The sequence below is a fragment of the Scophthalmus maximus genome, chromosome 22 (assembly GCF_022379125.1).
Source record: "Scophthalmus maximus strain ysfricsl-2021 chromosome 22, ASM2237912v1, whole genome shotgun sequence".
Lineage (NCBI taxonomy): Eukaryota > Metazoa > Chordata > Actinopteri > Pleuronectiformes > Scophthalmidae > Scophthalmus > Scophthalmus maximus.
The window spans coordinates 2,546,582-2,573,105 of NC_061536.1; the positions used below are offsets into that span (position 1 = coordinate 2,546,582).

General features: G+C 45.2%; 1 protein-coding gene across 2 annotated transcripts; it reads left to right on the forward strand.

The window, feature by feature from the left end:
* Positions 1 to 1,722: 1,722 nt before the first annotated feature.
* eepd1 (endonuclease/exonuclease/phosphatase family domain containing 1) lies at positions 1,723 to 26,524 on the forward strand. 2 transcript variants are annotated; one of them, XM_035620130.2, is made up of 8 exons: positions 1,723 to 1,942; positions 2,135 to 2,984; positions 18,026 to 18,077; positions 22,558 to 22,668; positions 23,675 to 23,809; positions 24,365 to 24,503; positions 24,782 to 24,976; positions 26,016 to 26,524. In XM_035620130.2, the coding sequence occupies exons 2-8, from the start codon at positions 2,137 to 2,139 to the stop codon at positions 26,204 to 26,206; spliced, it is 1,671 nt and encodes a 556-aa protein (XP_035476023.1). In that variant the 5' UTR covers positions 1,723 to 1,942; positions 2,135 to 2,136; the 3' UTR covers positions 26,207 to 26,524. The 2 variants fall into 2 exon arrangements, with proteins under 2 accessions (XP_035476023.1, XP_035476022.1); XM_035620129.2 differs by having other exon boundaries at positions 1,723 to 2,984.

Genomic DNA, 26,524 nt, shown 5'->3' on the forward strand with positions numbered 1-26,524 from the left:
CTCCGACAATCCTCCACCAGCTCCTGGTACTTCTCCCTCTTTCTTTCTTGAGCCTGCTCCATCCTCTCCTCCCATGGAACCGTCAGCTCCAGCAAGAAGAGTTGTTTTGTGGCCTCTGAGACCAAGATGATGTCGGGTCTCAATCTGGACTGGGTGATGTGTGGTGGAATATTCAGCTGCCTCTCAAGGTCAACTGACATCACCCAGTCTTGGGCCATGGGGAGCAAAACAGCAGAGCGGTTCTTTGGTGTTTTCTCCGGCCTTTGTCCTTCCTTGACAAAGTGAATGACCTTAGCTGTGGCTTGGGTGTGTCGGCTGCCCTTGATCCCCTTGCTGATTGCTTCAGCGATGGACTTGAGGACGTGGTCGTGCCTCCGTCGATACCGGCCCTCACCCAGCGCCTTGGAGCGGCTGCTCAGGATGTGTTCCAGTGTTCCTATCTTGGAACACAGGGGGCATGCAGGTGTTTCTGCTTTGCCCCATAGGCACAGGTTGGATGGGCTCGGGAGGACATCATCACCTGAATCAAGAACTCGATCCTCTGGGGGTTCCACTGCCAGATATCCTTCCAGGTGACACTCCGCTCCATCTCCTGCTCCCACTTCATCCAGGCGCCCTGCTGCCGCATGGTCACTGCTCTGCTGGTTCGCTCTGCCTCGACTGAAGCTCGCACCTCCTCCTGCACCAACCTCTGCCTCTCCCTTCCGCTGGCAGAGGCATATCGGGCCGCTGCTAGGCTCCCAAGTCCGGCTCTGCCTTGCGCCACTGTTCCAAGGAAACTTTATTAACCTGACTGACAGTAGACATGCTTTGGGTTGATACATCAAAGGGCAAGGCATACTTTAATTCTGTAATATTAACCACATCACCACCAAATTGAATTTTGTATATAGCCTTTATTAAAATGTACATGCACGTAATCAGCTCCCTGTCCCAGAGAAAGACTTGTTAGATGCAGTTTATGGTCACAGATAACATTCGGTTGCCATGGCTGGAGCCACGCCTCCCGCTGTTGCTGATAGAGGAAGAACTACACCAGTAGGCGAGTGTCTCATTTCAGAATAAAAGCCTGGTTGACAAATTACTCATTCCTTTATTTTCAGGCACATAAATAAATGCAAACATTTTCAGTACGTATGTATAAAGATAACTAATACCTACACGATGACACACATTTTTTTCCCACATTATTTCCCTCCATGTGTGACTGTTAAATTTAAAGGTTATGAAGTATTCCTGTATCGTGAAGAATTGATCAACACGGGAAAAAAGAGACGGGATAAAATAAATGAAAAATAAAAGTAAATGCATAGATGAACGAATAGTGGATTGGCGTGTTAAATGGAAAATGTGTACCTTTACTTTTAACTCAGAAAATTAGATTAGCAATGGATTTGGAATATTACGTCTTATGTAATGGATGTGATTATAAATGTGGAAACAAACGTTATGAATACATGTGAAATGACATGTGGAGATAGATGTACAATGAACCTTTGATATGAACATAAAGGAATGATGCAGACATAAATGTAGAAATGAAACAAAAATGTCAATCAATGAAAATCATAATATGTATTCTTTATTTAGCGTGTGTGTGTGCGTGTGTGTGCGTGATTTATCCTCGGGACGATTTGCACCAGCTAACGTGAGGTTTTCTGTTATTTTGAAGACTCGTGGCACAGTTTCCGGTCTGTGCCTGTCTGAACCCGTGCCACTTGGGAAAGATGGTGCGTGTGCGAGTGCGTGCGTGCGTGTCGACCTGTGGCCGGGGACACAGCAGTCTGTTGGAGGGCAAAGTTCCCAGCGGGGCGTGTGTATGTAAGCTCGCGTCCGCCACCCAGGACGCACAGAAGGGCCTCGGCTGCGCGCACAGCGGCGACACTCCCGAGCCGGGGCACACGCAGCATGTAGCCGCGGGACCGAGGACCGCCACTGTATGGTGCGTAGCCCCCCAAGTGTGACATCACCTTTACCTCCGCTCAATGCGAGACATGGTCGAAGGTGTGTGTGACTGTCACTCTCTGCGCCGTGGTCGCGTTTCAGCCCTCTCTCTCTCTGTCTCTCTCTCTCTGTCTCCCCGCCGTGGCCCCTCCGTGTCCGCACTGATCCGCACACCGGTGTGCCGCCGCAGCCATGGGTGGGAGCCTGGGCTGCCACCGCGCCATTCCCAGGGACCCCGCGGACCTCAGCTGCGGGAAGCGCAAGTTCAGCGCCGCGTGCAACTTTGGCCACATCCTGGTGAACCAGGAGCGGCTGAACATCAACACGGCCACCGAGGAGGAGCTCATGACTCTCCCGGGGGTCAACCGCGCGGTTGCGCAGAACATCGTGGAGTACCGGGACTGCATCGGGGGCTTTAAGAAGGTGGAGGACTTGGCCCTGGTCAGCGGCATCGGGGCCACCAAGCTGGAGGCGATCAAGCTGGAGATATGCGTCTCCAGCAGGACCAGCTCGTCCCAGCACTCCCCGTCCTCCCTGCGCAAGGACCCGGAGCACCAGCCCTGCACCGGGATCAACATCAACACCGCCACGCCGGCGCAGCTCGTGAGCATCCGGGGCATCACGGAGAAGACGGCGAAGAACATCGCGGCGTACCGCGCGGACCACGGCCCGTTCAAGAGCATCGAGGACCTGGTGCGGGTCAGCCACATCAACAGCTCCCTGCTCGACAAGATCCGCTTCCAGGTGTACGTGGCGCGCTCCCGGGCGCCGTCCACCAACACCAACGGAGGGCCGACCGGCACCACCAGGTCGCACCCGAGCCCGACCTCGCTCAGCTTCCGCAGCGACGAGCTGGACCTCCCGCCCGGAGGGCCGACCCAGATCCCGTCGGCGCGGCCCGACGTGGAGCCGCCGCCGGGCCTGCGGGACGGAAAGCCCGTGGTGCGCCTGGCCACCTGGAGCCTGCAGGGCTGCTCCTGCGACAAGGCCAACAACCCCGGGGTCAAGGAGGTGGTGTGCATGACCCTGCTGGAGAACGAGTGAGTGGAAACCTGCAACTTGCACTGCTTATCACTGCCCTTCGTGCTTGAACAAAAAGGTGGGATTGGTGGAAACCATCACAGGGCTGTGTCATGGTGTGCCCAAAGTCAAAAGTGACCATGTTATGTCAAGGTTTTCAAAAGTGTTTTTTGAGTGCTGCTGCTGCAGCTGCTGCTGCAGCCACATGTGGGGATGGTTTCAAATAAACACACTAGAACATTCTGGATTAGTGCTGTGGAGTGATCAGCTGACTGAATTGTTCACACAGACAGAATGCAAACCATTTGCGATACCAGGAGTGGAAGCGAGTGAGCTACAGTTTAGGTGCAGGGTTGAATGAACTTCTTAAACAGGACACCCCACTACTTGGATCCACATTTCTTAGTGACGCTTAACCTCTAAATGTCACCCACAGCAGGTTATGCCTCATTACTTGCTGAGTGTCTCCATGTCGAAATCAAAATTATAAACCTTATTTTAATTCAGGCTGTGCTCACACAGTGCATGTTCCCAAATGAAATCAGCTGACGCAGAAAACCCACGGTCATGTAGTTCGGTTCCATCATGTGGGTGTGATGTTGTTGGTTTTTTTGCTGACTTGGTGTGCACTTAAATTGATGAGACGGGTCAATCTGACCATGGGTCCACCACAGTTTTAGAGAGGAAGGCCTTTGAATTGTGCAAATGTGCAAAATAAGAGTCAACTGAACTCAAAGTCACTGGTAGAAAGAAAAGAACATGGCCAACTCAATGACTCTGGCTCACAAAATGAACCTATTTATAACATAATAATAATAAAACACTTTGGTTTTTTCTTTTCCCAACCCACTGTTAATTGACTCAGGTCTGAGAATTGGTATTTCTAGTGAAACCTTGTGATGGAACCATTATGACCAGAGTGAAACCTGCAGCATGCAGCAGTGTCGAATACACACAGAGCAAGAAAAGCAGCAGGTTTCTGGGAGTGAACCTGTTTTATTGTAACGGGGATGAGTTTTTTTTTTAAATGTGATGAAAATATCTCTAACTCTTTGGATACACAAAAAATGAAGAGACGGAGACGGCGCCTTTTGCCCCGAATGCAGCATTTGTGCAGGTTAGCGGGAGACGTGGCCTCTTTGAATTCAGATTCACCTGCTCAGATAGACCTGAGAGCAGTGTGAAGTTGTACAGTCGGTGAATGGTGAGATTACATCAGCGGGATTCTACACCTCCCCCCACCCTCACCCCTTTTCATCCGGCTCGTAATGGCTCAGTATGAAACGCTACTTAACATAGTTACTTTATCTGTTCGCGTGACTTCTCACATGGTCTCAGTGTCTTCAATTTGTTGCTTGTACATATTACACGCTTCTTGCGCAGGGTGTGACCGACAGTTTCTCAGTGTCTTGTCGCCACCAGGTTACATCGGCCTGGAGCTGTGCGGTATATCCCGCCTGGGCGGTGGGCCTCAAGCTGCATGGAAGGCTGGCGGAGGGTTCGGTCGGGTGGGGTCACGAGGGGGCAGTCTGTGCAGAATGTGCCGTCACATCTGAAACTATCCCCTGCCAGTGAAATTTGTATCCTCTGCTATGTAGCCCAATTCTGTTCAGGCAAATGGTGAGGCTGCCATACCCGACTCTATTTGAATATGTTGAAGTTGAAAAAACCCCAACAGTAAAGTTGCTCGAGGCCGCTAGTGAATCATCCGCCTGTGGTCATGAATGAGTTAGTGGAACTTAAAAGAAACTTAGAGGGACGGAATCAGGATTTCAGTTACTATTCCCCAATCCGTCATTACAAAAATCATTCAGACGTCATTAAAGTAATCGGTTGTTTGTTTATCTCATTGACCATGTTCTACAAGGTGTCCGAGCCATGTCAGACCCGTGTCAGACCTTTCTGGCAACGTAAGCAGAATTTGACTCCTGCAGCATGCATTCCCCTCTTTTTCTCACAACACAACCAATATAGACCAAACAGACTGCAAGTAACATGGACGAGTGCTCCGACAAGGGGACACAAAAGAGGAATCCAAATGAATGAGCTTCCTCTCTTGTGTTTCTTTGTTTCTCAAGGTGCAGGGTGTTGAGCTCCCTGGGCCTCTACACTTACAGGGCATTTAGCAATTTCTTAGTCAACCAATACAGTAGTTAGCAGTTATCCGAGGCCCTTCTGCTATTTCGTGTAAAATCCAACAGAGAAAAAATATCTGAGTGATTTTTCACTCTTGTAAAGTGCTGATTTGATCAATTGTGTGCCTTTCTCTCCTATAGCAAAAGACTGCTGGCTGACAACACCACTGCTAAGCAACTGACCAATACTTTGATTCCCGATTAAACTCATCACATTTTCTCAATCAGTTGTTTTGCCTTTAAAATGTTAGAAAACGGTAAAAGGTTCTACAAATGTCTTCTTTTGTTGGACCAGCAGAAAAAAAAAAGATGTTTAGTTTACTGTGACTTATGACAAAGAACAGCAGCAAAATTCGGATATTGAAGACGATGGATTCATTACATTTCACTTGAAAAGTGACTGAAATTATTTATTGATTATGCAAATTGTCGCCATTTATTTTCTTTTGTCAATCAAGTAATTAGTCAGTCATTTGCTCCTACTCTACTAGCAGGACCTTACAGTGGTAGGTGCAATTTTTCTAACACGTTACAATTGCATTCTTATAATAGGACTAATAGGTCTAATAGGTAGCTCATTTATCTCCGCTATGCTCTTCTGCAGGCACAGGACAGAGATGTTGTTGGACTCAGTTGTTTTTGTACGAAAAATGACAAAGACAATTATGTCAGGAATTAATAAGGAGAGAGGGGGGGGGCTCCTCCTGCACCTCAGCACAATTTTCCAACCACAGTGTGATTGATGTTTTGATTTTTAATTTCGGAAAGTTATTGAAAGGGTTGGAGTTGGACACAGTTTGCCCTGTCGAAGGGAGAGAGGTGTGTGTGTAGGCAAAGGGGTTTGTGGAGGTTGGGAGGCAGCCGATAAACTATCTGACAAGCATTTCTGAGAGTGCACACCGGATGCTTCATGCAAGTAGTTAGGGTTTGAACTTCTCCCTCAAAGCATCGTTTTACATGGATAGATAAGCGCATGATCAAGAAAGCTCTCAAGGAGAGACTGTTATCTCCGTCACTCTCGATGACTTTTCGCCTGGCCGAACAGCTACATCACTCAGTATGACACTTTGTACTACGTTAGTATGTCGAATGCATGCTGAGGCTTGAAGGTGAAGCACCTGGAGGGATATCGTTGGTGCTAGAACTTGAAAGATGAATTAAAGCTGTGGTATACTTTGATATCACGACAGGCCTTCCTCACATCGCAGTCACATCCTTGATCTCTGTCTTTGATGCGACCTTGTGGTCTCGACACAATCGGTCACACAAGTGATGCTATCTTTGAAGGCAGCCTCTCCTCGAAGGCATTCATGGTGTTGCACTTGACTGCTAGTGTGACAAATGGGATTGAAGTACCTGTGTGAAATGACCAAAATCTCATGTCCAGAATCCAGATAATGGTATTGCTACACAGTACTTTTGACCTTTTCTTGACTGTGTAAATTGAGGCCATTGAAAAGCATCTGCTAAATGAATGTAATGTAATTTGCAACAGTAGCCATTATCTAGCCTGGCGTAGCCAGACCAATGGTGAAATGAGATCAAATCTGGGACCTCTCGGTTCATCTTTTATTCCCAAGAGGCAGACCACAATGCCTCCGGACGCAATTGGACAGACGTACAACCAGTGAGCACAGCGAATCACGTGACGTCTGTGACGAGACATGCAGAGAGGAGATGCCTGCGATGATGGTTCCACAATGTCCGCGAACGAGTGTTGCTGTTTTTGTGGGGCACATTTGAAAATACCCGGTACTTTTAGCCAAATGCTCGTTCAACGACAACATTGTTTACAAGAGTCGCTTCCCTCCACCTCATGGTATAAACCCCGCCCATTATCAGATGATCGGTTGTGATTGGACCGGCAAGATTTCTGCTGGTGGGAAATCACTTTCCAATGGAGGGGATCCAGACGCAGTCTGGCAGAGCAAACGAAATGAGCTCCCCGAAAATGTCTGGGTCCCAGGCTAGCCATTATTCTGAGGGGTTCTCGACTGTACTTTTGCCACTCTCAGCTTTAGACTCTCTCTGCACTGTCTGACATTTGTGTCTGTTCCTTTTCTGCATCATGTTTGCTCTCCGCCGTGTCTGCTTGTGTTGCCTTCAGCTTACCTGCTTGCGTCTGTGCCTCGCGGTACAATGCGAAGCACCATTCAAATGATGAAATGTTGTCCCTTTTGAAAAGGGTTTGTTGGCGTCACTGCGAAAAAAAACCTGATGAAGAATAATGTGAAATTAAGGACGTTTTTGTATATTTATACTCTGACTACTTTCTCTCCTCTACACACCTGGAGTATCCCTCCGGGATGGAAGTAAGATTGTTATATTTTAAAAGTGAGAAAATTGATCAGCTACAGCAAGACAGGAGTTACAGTCATCCATTTTTATTGGGGCACCTATAAAGCTCCACCTGGACATTCACATGACTGATCCATTTGAACAGGGCGTGACTGTCGTGTGTGTTTTGATAAGAAATGTCCGATTGCATTCGGCGCCAGCCCCTCACTCTTGCCTCCCACTTCCTTTGTTCCCAAGCTATTGGTAGCAACACCAATGGCGATGTAGGGATCATTGTTATGGAGAAGGATGCCGTCGAGGAGATGCCGTGTGTTTGCACAGCCCGGCCTCTGTTGTTTTAGCAATCACAAGATCGCGGCTGAGTTTACACACTTCTGGGCTTTCCTCCAGGCACAAGCGCAGGGCTTTTAGAGTTCAATGAACTCCCGCTTACCGAAGGTTACACCGCAATATGCGCGCAGCCTCCAAAGCCTCCCAAGCCTGCTGATGTTAGTATTAAGACGGCGTTTAGTCAGCCTCACACACTGGGCAGGAGGGAAGTGAAAGAGCTGTCACTAGCCAACGGGGTCAATACGGACCGAGCTGTGGTCTGTGAGCTGACGGCGCCTCACTTGCCTCCGAGACAATGTGGCCGCAGTGGTGAAAAGCAGTGTCGCTGTCAAATCTACTCCAGGAATTTCTGAATGATGTTTGCTGTGAGACTTTTCTCATCCACTCAGGTGCTTCTCTTCCTGCGTCACACAGTGGAATTCACTGTTATCTAAAATCTGAGGAATTGAGATTAACTGAATAACTCCCCTTGGCACCACGGGTTCATCATTTTTACATTTTTAAGTAAACAGATGGCACATTAAACAGTGAGCTTCACTGTGTGTGCTCACACATTACGGTCAGGTGACCGGTCACCTGCCTAATAGATGTGGTCTAATAGGTGTGTCTGCCTAATAGAAATTCTGAGGCGAGGAAAGAGGAGAGGGAGTGGAGGGGAATAACAGAAAGAAGTGGACTTGCAGCTGGTGCTTTGGCTGTTGGGAACAAAACAGTCCGACCGTCAAATTCGAACTGTCGCGGCTAATGCAGGGGGCTAATTCATGCAATTCGAATTAAGTCAGACTCAGAGGCAAGTGTTTGGGCCTCTGATTGCAAATTTTGCAGGACTCAAATTCTAAAAGTGTGCAATTGTTGCCAATCAGTTTTATTCATGTATTTAGTCATTGAGGCTACTCGGCAACTTATTTTCGCACAGTGTCGGGGGGGGGGGGGGGGGGTCGGTTGATCAATTTCTCTCCACTATGTTCTTCTGCAGGCACAGCCAGGAAACCTTTGGCTGTGTGTGGTGTTGTTGTTGAGCTCTTGTGCAACTCTTACAGAGGGCGTGAGACAGCTGTGAGGTGGCGTGAGGCGATTCAAGGGCCCGGTTGTGCGAGAAAAAGGATCGGTTCGCACATAATGTTGTCAGCCAATGCTGACATTATTTGTACTTTACCAGACAGGCCCCGCTGGAAGGTAGAGTGAAAACCCTTCACAGTGATGGGAGAGACGCAGCATCGTTTGAATATCCATTTAATGGCCCTGTTTTTTCGAAAGTCTCTACTGGATGGCATTTGTTGCACTCAGTTGTTTATAGAGCTGCAACAGTTAATCGATTAATAGATCAGTAATCGACTACTGAGTTAATCGGCAACTAATTCTATAATCGGTTCAGGTAGTTTTCAGCTTCTTATGTGTGAAGATTTTCTGGTTTCTTTGCTCCTCTGTGACAGTAAACTAAATGTCTTTGGTGTGTGGACTAAACAAAACATCATCTTGGGGTTTCGGAAACACGATCGACATTTTTTTTAACCGTTTTATGACATTTTATGAACCAAACAACTTATCGATTAATCGAGAAAATAATCGACAGATTAACCGATTGTGAAAATAATCGTTAGCTGAAGCCATAGCTGTTTACATGAAAAATGATGGAAGCAAATGATGTCAGGGATGATTAAGGAGAGGTAAAGAGAGAAGGTCAAACCTTTGCTCCCGCGTCACCTCTGCACAATTGTCCTTGGGATCGGACAATTGTCCAGGGGTGATGCATGACTGAGTCCAAACGGTCACGAAAACAATACGATACTGCACTGTCCTTAAAGCCACAGTTCCAGTCAATAATAAAAACTGTCACACTGTTGTTGATTGAGCGGAGCCACTACCAGGGTCTGATTACGAACCCTTGTCTTTTAACCAAACAAATAACTGCTCAATACAACTACGTCACATCACTGTGAAAGATACTGTGAGCACACTTCATTTTCCCTCATGGTGACACACGAGTCAAAGTGGAATTAGCGTGTAGATGGTGGAACAGTTTCAGTTTCACGACCTGAACAAGCTGAGCCTTAAAGCTGCAAGGTTACTCCAGGTCGCTTTTTTTGTTTTCCCTCTTATTTCGTCGACCCGTCGAGTCCAGAGGGTCTCGCCTTCAGCAGTGTTGTGTCTGTGGTCGACCTCCGACCTTGCTGACAGGGCTGGTGATAGAGCTGCAGGCGATGGTCGGCTGACTTGGCACACAGCGTGGAGATGTTCCAACTAAAAGCAAAGCTGTAGTTTCTCAGAACAGGGCCGACTGACGGGGAAAGGAAAGAGAGACCAGACACAGAGACCAAAGCTGTCTCATCCTGGATCGTGGCTTTGTTTGGGTTTGTGTCAAGTTTTGTTTCATTACTGTGTCCGACAGATCACGTTCGCATTTTTGGCCAACTAGAGGCTTCTGTAGCTACTGTACAGACTGAAGGCCAGGGGAAATGAAGAGAAGAGCGGTGAACACATTTCATATCTGCGCCACTCCTTCATGTTGTTAGCAGAGACGGCCCTTGATAGCCCAACCTGCTGTGTTTACACTGCAGCCAGTAAAGCCTCTTATATCATAATGATGTTCCTGTTCTTTGCGGGACAGGCGTTGTCTTGGTAATCATGGCACCGTTTATCAGATTTGCTTGTGCTCCTTGTTTAGCTTGTCGTTAAACTTCCCGAGAATATGAGCTTATGAAACCACTAGACCGAATCTCTGAATGGCTGCATTCACACAGATCAGTTTATTCTATTAGTATGCTGACTCATAACCAATTTATTGTATAATATTTTTTTTTCTCCATTGCTGCCTGTTTCACATAACCTTTCGATATTTTGCTCAGTCTCACTGATTGAAGTTGATGTTCATGAAGAAATATCAGTGAATTAATCAGCGGGAGCGATGCCTTCTCTCAACATATAGGCAATCGGGTTTATTTCAAACATATTTGCATGTAACATTCAATGTCACTACTGTATGGTATGCAAACCCCAGTTTGCAGGCTATGTAGCGAATTATCTAGTCTACTGTAGCACACGGAACAACTCCAAAAATCCTACCTGCGGGATCTCTACGTATAGATGCAAAATTGTGTTGTCCTAATTCTCTGATACCACTGCTAACACAATACACTCCTGTCCAATGCACTTCTCCTGAAAACATCCAAGAACTTTTAACCTTTGTCAAGAACTGTAAATGTAAAAATCTAATTCTCATTATGTCTGACCGCAGTAAGGGAACAGTGCACAGGACATCAGGTCACCAGGTCATCAGGTCATGTGTGCTGGTAACATCTGGACATCATCTTCTGCACAGTACAGCATCTCTGCCCTGCACTCTGTTTAGATTGATTGGGAAATCTTACACAATCAAGGAAGGGAAATTTCTGGGAAATTCAGGCGACGGGGTTGCCTGGGTTGTGCACCCATTGGCCCGCCAAGAATCGTCTGGAGGTTTTCCTGCTGTGGTCTCACATGGGCTGCAGGAAAGATTCCAGAAACTGTCCTGGGCAACACTTTGTCCTCACATACAGTCCAGGAAAATGTCCGGATTTCAATGCATGTCTGAAAGCAGCTGATTTAACACACGGGCATGGTTTATTTTCGTACCTTTGAGAATAACAAGCGGCGACAAAGCTGCCGTGATCTCATTTGCTTACAGTGATCACATCGAGGGAGCTCTACACAGAGCACCTTTTGGATCTTAAACTACAGAGCCCCCTCCCAGGTTTGGTAAGCGACCCAGACTGCGAACATCTATGCCTACAAGTCTGCCTGTTGACTGCAGAGATGATATTCCCAACATCTGTGGGCTGCACATGCAGTCCCAGCAGGCCTGGATTATGCATCTCATAATCCTGGCGCAGGGTTAGGCAGGAGCGCCACACACTCCTTTATAATCCCGCCACACAGACATAACTACAGCATCAGAGAACACACACAGACCGGCGTCGGTGAACGGGATCGCTCTCATGCAGCAGGGGGATCCCGAGGGGTTGAGGCCAGCAGGGGTGCTGAGGTCACGAGGACGGGGTGCTGCACAGGAGCCCTGCGCTGAGCTGACGCAGGGCGCTGGTTGCTCATGTGGAAATTTCCATTGGCGCAGCACGTTACAGTGTCCAAGTCGGGGTTCTACACTCGGACTCTCGAGCCCACGCCGGGCTCCCAACCCTGTTTCTTCGGCTCAACAAAGCTGATGTGGGCTAGTTCGTCTCCTGCAGCAGCACTTTAACACAACGCAGCAAATCAAACTGACTCACTCGGCTCAATTGTGCAGCTCCCTCTTAATCAACAGGATTGAAACCAAAAAGACACATTACTTTAGAAGCATTGCGTTCGCAGAATTATAGATTAATGTCAAGTAAAGACATTGCCAAATTGAGAAGCTAATCTGAGTAGTAAATCTGAAAAGGAATACTCCACTGAAAACCTGTGTTTTGATTATAAAACAAGGCTCTAAAAAGATATGTTAGCTTGCTGCTTTGGATTTGAACAGAATTGAATCCAGCTCTGTTGTGATTAGGTTGCAAACAAAATCAAACAAACTCCATGGATCGAATGCACCTCTCTGTTCAATTTCTGTACGAGCAGGATCCAAACACTCATAGCGTCGCTAAATGAACATCTTACATCCGTTGCGAGCATGAATTATGAATGCAACTTAAAAGGAAGACTACTCTATGAACATACATTATAGACAGTATAATCTGCGTGCGTGCGTGCGTATGTGCATCCGTGTGGTTGTTGTTTGACTTGCAAACAAACCTGAATAATTGCAGTACAGAAAACTCCTGTGATTCGACTTGCACTCATTATACAGTATTTAAATATTTTTTTGTAAAAGGCATTTGAATTACAAATGTTTTTTTAAATCTTTGCATGTAATACTGATTACATTTAGACAGTAGAACATCCTGCTCTTTGACTGTGTGCTGCTGTGGGGAACTGCAGCCTCTGGTCCCTTTCCTAATGCGGAGGAAAGTCCTCAGTGGCGTTCTTCACGTTCAAGGTCGTCTACACCGCGCTGCTGCCTCCGCTTGTCACTTCTGATTATGCAACCCCGTGCGAGTGTGTTTCCTTAGATGTGCCTCAGCCGGCCAAACGTTGAATCAGACACTCGCACTTTAGCTCGATCGTGTCGCGTTTCTGTTTTTGCATATAGCCCAGACTTTCACTGTTCAACATCTGTCATAACATTGACAGCCGTTTGCGTTGTTACGTTGACACTGACAGATCAGGCTTCATGTCCCCGCAGTCTGTTTACAATCTTACTTAGCATTTCTTGGGCTGTTGTCTCTGTGGGCCCGCAGATCACAAAAGTGGCAATGTGTCTTGCTTGTGATCTCACCAGCTCTCTGTGTTTGTCGTACAGTAAGTTCAGCAGAGTGGGGCGGAACGGCTGAGCAGTAGAAATAGATGGTTTTGCAGTAAAAAAAAAAAAAAAAAAAACTGCAGTAAGGATTATTGATTGAATTGGCCCTACTTGTCTCCGAGAGTCCGTTGTATTGTTACGTAAGGTCTTTTTGTCCCATTGTCAGGTTTCTTGGGAGAGTCTGCATTAAGTCATTAAGTCTGCGCTGTCTGAAGTCTTTGGATCATCTGGTCTAAACATACACCGGTGAGTCAAAACATTATGATTATGACGTCCTATAATAAGCTGTTGGTCCCTCATGCGCCACCAAAACAGCATCAAACCACGGAGGGCGTTTTACTGTACAAGACGTCTGAAGGTGCCTTGTGCAATCGGGCTCCAAGATGTTATCAGCAGATCCTTTAAGACCTGGGAGCTGTGAGGTGGAGCCGCCGCGGGTCAGACCTGTTCCGGCATGTCCCCCAGCACCCTGTGTCTGGTTTGTGGTTTGTCACATTCTGTAAGCCTGCGACCCTGGCTCCTGGCCATAATGATTTGTCTCTCTTTCTTTACGCCTGCTTATTTCTGCCTGTTCACTTCGGTATGAGATGAGTGAGTGGTTGTAATGTTTGGGCTCTCCGATGGCTGCCGTATCAGACAGTGAAATATCTCGGTTGTGTTGCCAAGTTACAATTTGCATTGGCTTCATGCAAATTTGCTGCTGCACCAACATTTTGGAAAGAACATTCTTCAACTGGCAATCAAATGACTTGTGGCCAGCAAAGCACAAATCTGCCCCTACTGTGAAGGTCATTTTTTGAAGGAGCTGTCAAAGATTCATTTTTTTAATGGACAACAATGAGCTAACACTGGCTTATGTCCACCGACAAGTTAACTAAGAATTAAAGGTGGCCTGTAATGTTTACATTCAGTGTTGCGCTACAACCACTAACAGTTCATCAGTGGGAAAGCAGGAATGTATAAATATCATCACCCACACGTGCTTACAGGTACAACAGGTACAAGTGTGCATGTGCACCCGTGTGTGAGGATCAGACAAACCTGTGAGTGGGGACCCACTCAAAAAACATTGCTCTACAGCGCCACCAGTGGCCAAATACCAGATACAGTACCTTCTAATTATTTAAGACCCCTGAAACAGCAGGATTTATACACTGCTCATTAAAACTTGAAGACATGATGTTGTTCATAATTCATTCTTAATCATGTTGATAGTTTTTGGTGAAAATCTCTGCAAAATCTCTGTAATATCTGAATATATATAGATATGGTTCCCAGAGGATAAGCCCGGTCTGTTTTTCCATAATTAATAAGTTTTCTTCTAGCCCTATACTTTGGTCAAAACACTTTAAATAAAGTATTCCATGATGTAATTACCAGCATTAAGAATGAATGTATTGATTCATGCTCCCCAAAGGATGAACCTTGGCTTTAGTCTTGTCTTATGATTTTAATGTATGATTGGCTGGCTCATCATTGAGCCTTGTGACGACAACAAAGTTGTCACTTGTAAAGATGCTTTTCACATGACATCATGCCAGCACATCTTTACGCATCTAGATCTACTGTAACTGACTGTACTGGCTGTGGTGTGCTGAATATGCATCAGCAGCTGCTGTGATTCATTCTAATTCAAGTCACAGTGAACGGGGGAGGGTTTTGCGTCAAGGATTCAGATGTACAAACCTGGAACAAGTCAAAAATGTGGCTGTAGAACTCCCACGCGGTCAAACATGGGGTAGCCCTAACCCTAACCCAAGTCCCTTGAGGACATTTCATCTTCAATTCGCCTGCTTCCGCTCAAAACAAATCTAATAATTTTGGTTTGGTGAACTGTTTGATAGGCATCAAAACAGTCGTCTGTTGCAGCACCTTGTTACAAAATAACTGTAATAACAAGTTTATTTGGTTGACACAATCTGTCCCATTTCCAAGTATCATGATTAATTACAAGTCGCATCTAGTTGCAGCCTGTCATAGTAGGTTAGAGTGAAACCGCCCTCAGCAAAAAACAATTACTCTTGTATTCGCCTCATTCATCGACAGACCTCAGCAGGTGTGCCTTGCATACCTAGGGCAACTGTACGTGGGATCTGCCCCTAGTCCATAGTCAACGTCAATGGCAATGACACGACGCCATGTTGTTCTGTAAAACCTGAATTCATACACATCTATCTCCGGATGAGCAGTTAAGTTTATCAAAAATAATCTCCCTCCACATTAATAACACATGAAAACACACATCACATGTCCATTAACGTACACTGGGGTATGCGTGTTCCCAACGGGCTATGTCTCAGATTCCTCGAATTATGGAATTCCACTGCACAACAAAATGCCCACAAAGAGAACAAGACCAGCAAAGCTTGTAATCCGTTATCCGTGTTGCATCCACCACCGGTGGCCGAGGTTGGTGCCGTTTGCTTTCCTACGGAACGTGGCCCCGCGGTCAGAGCCCGGGGGCAATGTCGTGACCTCCACGGGAAGTGGGCGTCTGCGCCATCGTTTCCAAAAGTCTCAATTTCCGGGGCTTGAGAACTCTGGAGTGTGAACGCCAGAGAGCGAACGCAGCAACGGTGACATGTTTCTCTTTCCTCCTCATGACTGAATTTGCCCTTTGCTGCTTCACAGCCAGTGACGCGTACAGCCATGTCGGGGATTTGTGTTGTGACTCGCCCTCGTTCTCCTTCACAAGTGCTGACAGATTACACAGTACATTTATGCTGGCGCTGTCACCGAGCCGGAGTGGAGCGGCTGCACTCGGCTCGGGTCAATGTGAGACCCCAGCAATGCCAGCGGCAGCAGCGGCACTTTGCGGACAGAAAAGACTGTTATGCAACGTGATTTTCATGTGTGGCTGATTTCGGATTAGTAGGTTAGAGGTGAACCGGGTCAACGCGTTGCCAGCCACTTCATTTCACCGTGTTGTGCCACAGTGAATCAGTTCGGCATATGCGACTTCGGCCTGGGCTGAGGGTGTGTGTGTGTGTGTGCTATGTGTATTGGAATACTATAGGGCGTGCCCATCAGAAGTTCATTGCCTTTTATTGTGCTGACTGTTGGTCTGGAAAATCATTTGAAAACCAAACAGATAAATGTTTATTGGACTGTAAATCCGCCTCCTCCAAACTCCCCGCGGTAAGACTTAGTCCGATCTTTCTCAGCTCTCGGATAGTTTGGAAAACACGGAATCCGCCCGGTCTCTACGTGCCGTGAATGACGAGGATCCAGTTTGGCCAGTTACACTCAGTAACTGGTGTTTGCTGTGCCTCTTTGCTGTGCACAGGATAACGAAAAAATTCAAAAAACTCATGTGACATTGCTGTATTTGTATATTTCCAGCCCGTTAACAGTTAGCAGACCAAATGTGTCCAAATGGAAAACTTTCAGTTCACCCTCACAAAACTGTTTCCTTATAAAGCCTCAGCTGACTCATATTAGACCTCCCCGTGTCGTCAGCTGGATGCAGTTCCTGCGAAACTGGTTGGGTAAAGTCTTGTGCATTTTATTCAGAGGACCAGGAGTTCGGTTCTGGGAAGACAAGTTCCTGCTAAATGTGTAAGAGTAAATACCGTCTGCTGACTATACCGCCATTGTCCTGGAGTAGAGGCACAACTTTCAGTGACAGCTCTCCCCGAAACCATATAACACCATGATAGCTGTAGGCGAGGGTAATGTCTTGGACCCCCGGCGATTCTCATCTCCATCCGTGGTGCAGACTAGCGCTCGTTGCACTTCTGCATATCAGAGAAGCCGGCTGTTAATCAAACAGCATGGGTTGTGCCGACACGCATCTCTTCCTCCTGTTTTATGACTTTTAATGATGTTTGAGTTTGTTTTGGTGCGGCGTTTTTTTTTCTGCCATTGTCTCTTGTCTTATCCTTGGGTTTCCTGTTTAATGATCTCAGGTCAGGATTGAGTGAATTTAATGGGTTATGTATGGAAGTGTTCCGGCAGGTATGAAATAGGACTATGAATTTGAAAGAGCAAATAAGTCAGCCATCCTAATAAAAATAAAAAAGCAAAAACAAATCATCAGGGGTTTCCCAGCCTGGCTTGTTCTGGTAGTAGCAGAAGCTTATGATAATGTTAATGTTTGCTCACTATAGCAAACTTTAACAACTTTGAGTGTCGCTCTATTACAAAACAAGATGTAGACACAACACGCTTGGCTGGAGAATCAATAATAGCCACACAACCCGAGAATATCTGCCCGGTCTCCGTCTGACGCGGACGCCAGTAATGTCGGGAGGATCTCGACGCGAATTGGCTTTTCGTGACATCGCGCCGCTCGAATCTTTCGCGTTCGAGGTTAAATATTTGAACTCCAAGTTCAAATAGTTAACTCAAGCGAGTCGTGTCATTCACGTCATTCCCGTTGCCCGGCGACTTTGACTAGGGACATTGACCTTGTATGTTATCTCGGCGCGTGACACATTTGCGTTTTGCGTTTGGTGTGAACACACCATTAGTAAGTTCCCCTACTGATGATGTCACTGAAGTGACTGACCCAAAAGAATTTGTGGAAATAAATAGAATCATCCTGCCAAATGACACAAATGTAGCTTTTTTTCCTTACCAATTTTTCCACCTTAGCCAGATGTGAAATCTTTGTTGTTATTTGATTTTTGCACTCATTTTTTTTTATGCACACATATATTATTTAGGATAATGTATAATATATGCAAAAATGAACCATTCCTATACTGGCAGCTGTTCAACAAAGTTTGCACAGTCTACCTGCTAAAGTCTCAAAGAAGATAATTTGGTGGTCAAAATTCAGACAATCATCCCTCCACATTTTTTTCTATGATCAAAAACTTTTATAGTATCGGTATCATGTAATATAAAGGCAAATGGAAGAGAGAAAAAACCCAATGTAAATATAATGTAAAACTCATCCTCTCTCTCTTTCTGCTTCCAGCATCAAGTTACTGGCCGTGCAGGACCTTCTGGAGAGGGAGGCTCTTGATAAGGTAAAGTAGAGATGTGCACCCCACTGTTCCCTGACTTGGATTGGGACTGTTGCTGCTGTACTGTATGTGCCAGTGCCTGCTTTGATTTGATGCAGTCTTGTAAATGAGATGACTCACGGTTTAGGGAGACGCACTGAGAAAACGGTCGCTCAGTGTTTCCCCCATTTGTTTAATGTGTCGCTGTTATGCAAAAGTTCCCTCTGTCCGTCCACTCGCTCCGTGTGTGCGTGTGTGTCTCCGTCTCCCGAGTGTTAACTATTTCCAGGCCCACATTTGGGTTTGACCTGTGTTAGTTCTCTCCTGTGCTTTCATTACTATAAATATGTCGGCAGTTGCTATGGGTCGGAGGGTATACTTTCCTGCTGTGGAGGGAAGGAAACGGCATAGAGTGGCTTCTAGTTCATCACTCTGTTACGGCATAAAGCCTGGTCCTGACCAAAGTATACAAAAATACACCCACCTACCCCTCTAAACCTCACTGATTAACACTGTATTTTATTTGTTCATTTGGTTCACAAACAGAAAAGAAGAAAAAAAAGAGAGAAAAGTTGTGATTTCAGTCGACTTCTGGTCCCTGTACGGCCCCGTCGGTACCAAACATCGCAGCCTCACTGTAATGACAAGACTCCGTCGTTCACCTGGAAATTGTTTCCACAAATTGTAATTTTTCAAAGCTATACTGTAAAATGATGGCGCAATCTGTGACATGCTTCAACTTGTAAATCATGGTCTTAAAGGGGGAACGTACTGTATGTATGCGTATTTGTGCAGTAGCATGTGTATAGGATTGTGTAATATGACCAATTAAGTCATTTCACATCCAGATAAGGATACATTTTGGCACTCGTCACTCAAACATTTTCTTGACCACTTAAATTGCATCCATGTCTTTGCAGATGTTAAGTTGTTCCAGCAGCTGTTGTCTCCTTCCATCTCCGTGCTTCTTTGTCAGTCTTTAGTAAAAGCCTCTTGCAATATGGTGATTCTGGGATTGGTTTTTGAGCCTGTAGACTCTCCGTACTGATTGACATGATTCTAACGTGGGTAGTACAAGAGGTTAGTGTTGTTTCAGTCCGTTGTGATCACCGGTTGGAGCTTTTCATATCCAAACCATGCCAAGTATGTCAGTATGGATGCACAGAAAAAACCCCACAGTATTAACTCACAAATGCGAATACACAGTAGGTGTGGCATGAAGGCGCATTTACTCTTGCTCAGCACAGAAGTAGGCCGCCTGCATTAATACACGGAGGTTTTGACGCATCAGTCTGTTGTGAACACCGGCCTGAGTTTTAAAAAAAAAAGGTCAGAGTTCAACAGGCCGCTCTGAGCAGCGTGATGCGTTGCTGCTCAGCCCACGCGCTTGCTTTCACAGGCCTAATGTCGTCTTTCGTTTCGGATACCAGGGTGAGCCTCGACAGGGAAATCAGAGCTCCGTGGAAAATGAATATAGGTCAGCAGCAGAGTATTTTGGAAAGAGGGAGGGAGCTGGTGGGAGGATGAGTTACCTCTGGACATGGAAGTGGTTGCCCACATAGCAGTGTTTTCACTCAGCTAGCCTCCCACACTGGTTGACTGGCAGTTTTCCCATCTCTTCTCATCCTCTATCCCTACAGTGTGTCTTCCTGCAGAGTGAACATCTGTGTTCTCTCTCAGCTCGATCACTCTTTCCAAAATGATTATATATATATATATATATATTTTTTTTAATATATATATATATATATATATTTTTTTTTTATTAAGCACCCAGCATTAAAGAGCTGCTAACTCTAAAAAGTATCTGAAAGTCTGTTTATCACTGGAGACTTCATTGACACACATGATCAAAATTATATTGAATTAGATTCAACAATTTGCAAGAACCCAATTTCCAGAGGAACTTAACTTAGGAAAATAAATGATGTATTGGCATTGACATTGACAGATCTTAAGATTAAATAGATTAAATTAAATACTTTCATTATTTAGAAAATGTCTTTAATGATATTCTGTTATTGATTTCAACTATATTGCTCAGCAAACACTGCATATCACAAATGCACATAAATCTATCACTGTGCTCGATGAACTGACATTTCATAGTTTCTATCGGCATTACTCTGAAAAGAGGATGTGTTGATGCAGTATCCAAGCGAACAAGCTCTTAGTTCCTGTTCTGCAACTGGATGAGAACATCTCAGTTCCGGTGGTTTGACGTTGTTTGCTAGACGTGTCGAGATTAGTCACACTCGGAGTGTGTGCCGGGTTTAGACTGTTGTCCTCTGAGTGTGTGTTCTGTCACTTAGGAACCCGCCGTCTGTCGTTAGGTTGCAACGCCACCATCAATCATACTGAAAAGGGTCTAACAGGGCCCTGTCAATAAAACCTTGTCCAACACACACACACACACACACACACACACACACACATTGTACTTGAATGGTGCAAACTCCAAATCAAATTTGTACAGGATCACATTTGCGAGAAATAGTTCCCGACCACACTATTTTATTGACAGATAACTGCAGAGGGTTTAAAACACTCTGTAGTCCTCATGACTGAAACCCACACACCGATAACACTTTAATAAGAGCAACAAAAAAGCAAGATAACACAATTAACAACGAAGCACTGTTACAATATAAAAATGTGTCAGGTCATCTCAGGCTGTAGTGAGATATACTGCACTACAATCAGGGTGACCTGCATCCTGCTTTCACTGGCTCATGGCTGAGTGAGTAATAATATCCATAATAAATAATTTCATAACTGCCAGGAGGTTAGAGTCTCCCTCACAGGATGTACAGTACTTTCAGCCGTAGTCCCCAGGGGCCGTTGAGCCTGTAGCGCATACAAGGACGAAGTATGATTTGACCTAAACACAAAACAGACTCATAATTCAGCCGGTGAGGGCGACACTGGCGCATCGTGCAGTCAAGGTCCTGGCAGTGAGCCCCAGACCTGGTGGAGTCACCTGGTAGAGTCCCACTGTAACACCGGGGGCTAGACCAGGAACAGCCACGACAATGCAGTTTAAAGTTCCCACTGCCAACCGATTACCCGAAAGAATGTTAATCAGTCGTCCAGACAGAGGATGTAGAAACCCCCTGTCTGACAAAATACACTATTGAGTTGCATGATGGGTAGTGGGGGACGCATGATTTTGAAACTTGACTCAACTAGAGACTAGAGGGTATAGCTCAACCTCTGCTTGGAAAAGAGGCAGGCAGGATATGGCACAAACTCTGTAGATACCGCTTGTTCTGTTCGCGTTCACGCGCCAAGCATACAGTTTTCAGCAAGCGAAAGGAACCTGGGGGGCCCTACACCGAGGGGGTTATTCTGACCACGGTGTCGCTGCAGTCTCCTGTACATGGCAGATCACAGAATTTTATTGGGGTTCTCACCAAATTGTCCTTGCTGTGGACTCACGTTATCAGCCCGTTCTCGGGGGGCCTCCCTTGCCAACCCGGTTGCAATACCCCATCGGTGAACAAACATTTTTACTTTGTGACACCGAGCATTATCCTGCCGGAAGTAGCAATTAGAAGACGACAATAATCACATCCGGATACGACGCACTGTATTCAGTCTAGAAGATATGCTAAATGTGCTGATTGACTGCCGATTATGTTTATTAATAAACTGTTGCACAATTTCTCTTTAAATATTAATCGGTGTCAGCTTTTCACTGACTGGGCGTCACAGGGAGAGCCCATGTGTGTGTTTGTGTGCACGTAGGTGGGGTCCCTCTTTCTCTCCCGGCGTCCCACAGGGAGCCCGCCAGGTTAAATTTAGATCACCAGCAACCTGAGCCTTCATGAGCATGTTCTTCTGTTTGAAAAAGAAAAACTCTCAGTCCTTTCCTCCTATTTCTTTTATTTCCACACTACGTTGCCTTCACCCGATTTTTAGAATATTACGCCAAAACTGGTTGAGCAATATCTCCCTGTGATGTCGACATGAGAGGCTTCCTCTCGCTCACTGTGTTTCCCCTTCGAGATGAGACGGGGCTACTTGAGTTCACTGAACTCTATTGTTTTAAAGGAAAGACTCCCTGTCTACTGCACTGTGTCATGTATTTCACACTGATTATAAACACAAGCAGAGATAAAGTCGTGTTGGTATTTAATTATCTGACACATTTTTTATATTTTCATGCTGTATCCTTTTAGGTTTCTGTCTCTCTTTCTTCTTTAGTGTTAACAATATCATGCACTGATTCTCATTTTACCTCTTGGCACTGAAAGGCACTTGATGGTGTCTCACGATCTGCAGGTCTGTGTTTATAGACATAAAGCAACATTATTTCTAATATTTCTCAGACAGAGCTGTTCTAAAAGCATCAATAACCTATATGGTTACAGTCATATTACTGTGTAGAACCAAATATGCTCTCCTTTATTTAACATTTCATAACTGTCATTTTAAAACAGACACACGTAAATTCAGTGCGGTCAATGCTGACAATATTATCCGTCTTTGTGTTCTGCTGCAGTTCTGTGTGGAGTTAAACCAAGGAACACTGGCCAGCATACGGAAGTGGAAATGGCCACGGGGGCTGTGGAAAAGTGTTGTGTCCGAAAAACCCACCGGACACACCAGCAAGGTATGGCAGCAGTCTTTACCAGCGCTGACGTCTCTCTTTTTTCCACTGGACGTAATGGCGCGGACAACCGCAGCCACACTGCTGAGTTTACGACTGGTCACCAAAGCAACTTCCACAAACATTAGATCAACAGCCCTCAAGCACCCAAATCTGCCAAACCCAAACCTTCGCCGGTTAGCATCCAAATTTGACAGATCAATCCTCACAGCAGGGTCTGTTGTTTGTACAGATTAAACAGACAAGATGTTAACTTGTGAGATCAGAGGGGCTAGTAGGTAGATGTAGTTATCTTTGTGAATCAGGTTAGGCTGTTTCTTTCTGTCACCAACCTCTCTGATGCAGTAGAAAGTTTCATGCATTCAGACCGTCATTTTTAATTTACACAATCATATATTTTCCCTCTTAGCATCATGTGTTCATTGCTGCTAAGAAGCAGTTTCCTCGCAGAGATCACTAAAGGGTCGTTTAACCTCAATGAATTATTTTCACCTGCCAAATTGTCTGTTTGACAAGCAGGGAATGCTGCACTCATTTGGCGACCGCTGATCTACAATACATCTCTACACGTATAAAATTAGATTTTCTGTAACACAGAGAGGATTACCTGGAGACTCATACAGTCAAAGTAGCTCTGTAGAAACGCACTCACCCAAGCCATGGTCAGAAATCGAAGTCACATTTGCATTTCACGGAATGCTCTTCTTTCTCGTCTCTATAACAGACTGATAAATAGTCTCAATTCAGCTGTTAATCAAGTAGGTCATACACAGAAATACACAATTATGTTTACTGTCCCCTCTTGGCCTGAATTAGAACACAACAGCTTGATTGTTATTCAGTTCAGTAAGCCTAGGGATGGTCCATATAGATACCCTTGTGATACAATGAACTATGGTCATAAGCTGTTTGTTAGTAATGGGGTTGAGACTGGTGTGACGTAAATCAGCAAGATCGGACTGAAACAAATAAAGATCAGACTTCATTTCCCATGATCCTCTGTTCCCAGGGAGCGAGCTACTCTGGTTTCCTGTGGGACAGCTCGTCTGGCATTGACCTGAAGGATGCTGCGGTCCTGGACCCCCCTGTTGTCAATGGCAATGGGAATCACACCTACCCTTTCCTCTACCTGGCCCACTTTACAGTAAGTCATGATTTAATTCCAAAACAGACTGTAATGCTCAGATGAACTGTTTTTGCCAATGTATCAAGCAGACATTGGCCTTTTCACGTCCCGTCTACCTTCAAATTGATCAGACCAATCTGGATTCAAAATGATTGCAATAATAGTAATAATAGTTATTTTAGAATGTTTCACATGAAAATGCATTGCACATATACATACTGCAAACAATATAAAACATGAGAGGTCAGAAGCTTAGGGCTCGTAACATAGGTCTCTCTTTAAAAAACTTGACATCCAGCATGAGAAAATGACATGGATTATATAATTATTACATGATGGAAATTAAAGGTCAAACTGAATAGAAAAACCAGAGAAAGTGTCCTAGTATGACTATCCAACATTGACAAGGTTATTGGGAAGTGTCCAACATATTATTCTTATGATGTTTTTTAGATTATTATACATAACACACATATTGCTAACAGTAACCTGCAGTTCTCAAGCATGTGCATCTCAGTGTTATTCTTGTCCTAATAAATGTTTTACGTTGTGTTGTGGATGTTTTCCAAAAAGGTTGGTTCTTACGAACTGACATTGGTGAACGTCCACATGCAGGCCACAGCCTCACCGGGGGAGTCCAACGGCAAGAACCACAACACGGATGAAGTCAAGTGTCAGCGCCTCTGCCGGAGTATCCAGGAGACACTCAAAGGTCAGTCTGTCACACCGGAGCCAAGATCAGCAGCTGTAGATTGTACAGCAGCTAGACTGTGGGTGAATTCACACAATTTGAGCTGATTCAAAGAAAAAGGTTCACTAAACTATGTATAAGTTAGTCTTAATTTCTCAATTTCTTAAAAAAATTTTAATAAAAAAACCCATTATTCTCTTTATGAATATAGCCCCGGCAAACGTCCGACCAATAAGAATCTTCAAATACAGTAAATTATGAGAATGTGTATCAATTTCTCTCCACATCTTTCTCCGCAGCTGAGAAAGAGTTGGTGGTGCTGGGAGATTTTGGCTCGCCCCCTCAAAGCTCGGAGCTGGACATTCTGAGGAAAGAAAAGCTCTGTGCCCTGGTGCCATCCACCCAGTTCACCAACATCAGCACCCGGTCACCCCAGGGCACCCAATGCCTGGATAACATCTGGGTCAGCCGCTCCCTCAAGAAGCTCTGTTCTGGTAGGTGTACGTTTTGTGTAAAGCTTAGGATTTCAATTTGAAATTTGAACAAATTCACAATAGGTCCAGTCTCAAGCCAGTCAGGTGAAACCAATCCACATCAAGTCTCTGCTATTTAAAAAATAAAAGAAGAAAAAGTTCAAGTTGAGTCTCAAGTCAATTGAGAAAAGTCTACTTCAATATCCAAGTCACTTGAGACAAGCACACGTTCAATCTTGGGTCACTGAAGACAAGTTCAAATCAACCTTCAAGTCAAAATCAGTTGAAACGAGTTCAGCTGAAGCCCCAGGGTATTTGAAACTCATTTGAGACGAGTCTGAGATGAGTGTGTAATTATTCAAAGTTCCAAGTCATGTCTCTGGTCATTCTACACAAGTCCAGGTCAAGTCTCGAGTCAAAGTCAGGAGAGACAATTTAAACTTCAGTCCTGTTCCTCAAGAAGGGTTCAAGTCAGGTCCTGAGTAATTTGAGAGAAGTCCAAATTAAGTCTTATGCCAAGTCCAAGTTGAGTGTCAAATTATGCTGTTCAGTGAATCAAGACGTGTTTCTCAAATGACTTCAGTCAATCAAGAGTAGAATTGAATGTATCTAAAGTAACTTGGGACTTGTCTTGAGGAGTCTTAATGCTGACCATTAAAATGACTCAGCTTTAGATTTTCCTCCCAAAGCTGTGTACATTTCCTTCATAAACAGTCGAGTCTTTAGAATCCAAGTTAAGTCCCAAGTCTTTGTCTTTGTGTTTTAAGACTGACCCGACATGCCAACTCTGGTGATCGCAGCAGGAGCTTTTCTGACTACTTTTCAGTACAGTGATTCCTGGTTTTCTTTCTTGTTTGTGTCGAATAAAGTCCGGCTGCAATCTAAGCTGAAGTTCACATCCATCTGTAACGAGCTTGTGCTTCACGATGGTTGGATGTGAGCTACAGCAGCCTTCTTTTCACACCTCGGAGTGTAAGTGCTCCGGTACACTGCGTCTGCGTTGGTATGATAACGAGCCTGGTATGCGGTCTCACGTTTCTGCCGTCTTCTCCCCCGACAGGCCACTGCGTGGTGGTGCGGGAGGGCTTGACTAACCCCTGGATCCCAGATAACTGGTCATGGGGCGGTGTGGCGTCAGACCACTGCCCGGTGGTGGCGGAGTTTTATGCGGACGTGTCCCCCAAGGAGCTGAGCAGGCCTGGTGTGGTGGTGGTGGACAGAAGAGACATGATGCCCAAACATGAGCGGTGACAGCATCCACAGTGACAGTAGAGACAGTGGTGGATGACAATGGAATGACTTTTTCCTGTCTGGATCCTGCTTTCTCTTGGTTTGCCAATGGAATAAAGAGTTTCCTGATGAATGTGAAGAAGCGCCGAGATTGCCTTTTGGGTTTCAGTTTATCAGTGAATGATAGTGACTGGTAAGTCATCGAAGCCTACAATTGTTCAGAGAAATATACACACATATATATATATATATATATATATATATATAGAATGTACTTAAAAAGAAATGTGCCAAACATTTTCTATATCTATATGAAATAAAGACAAATTGAGAGATGTT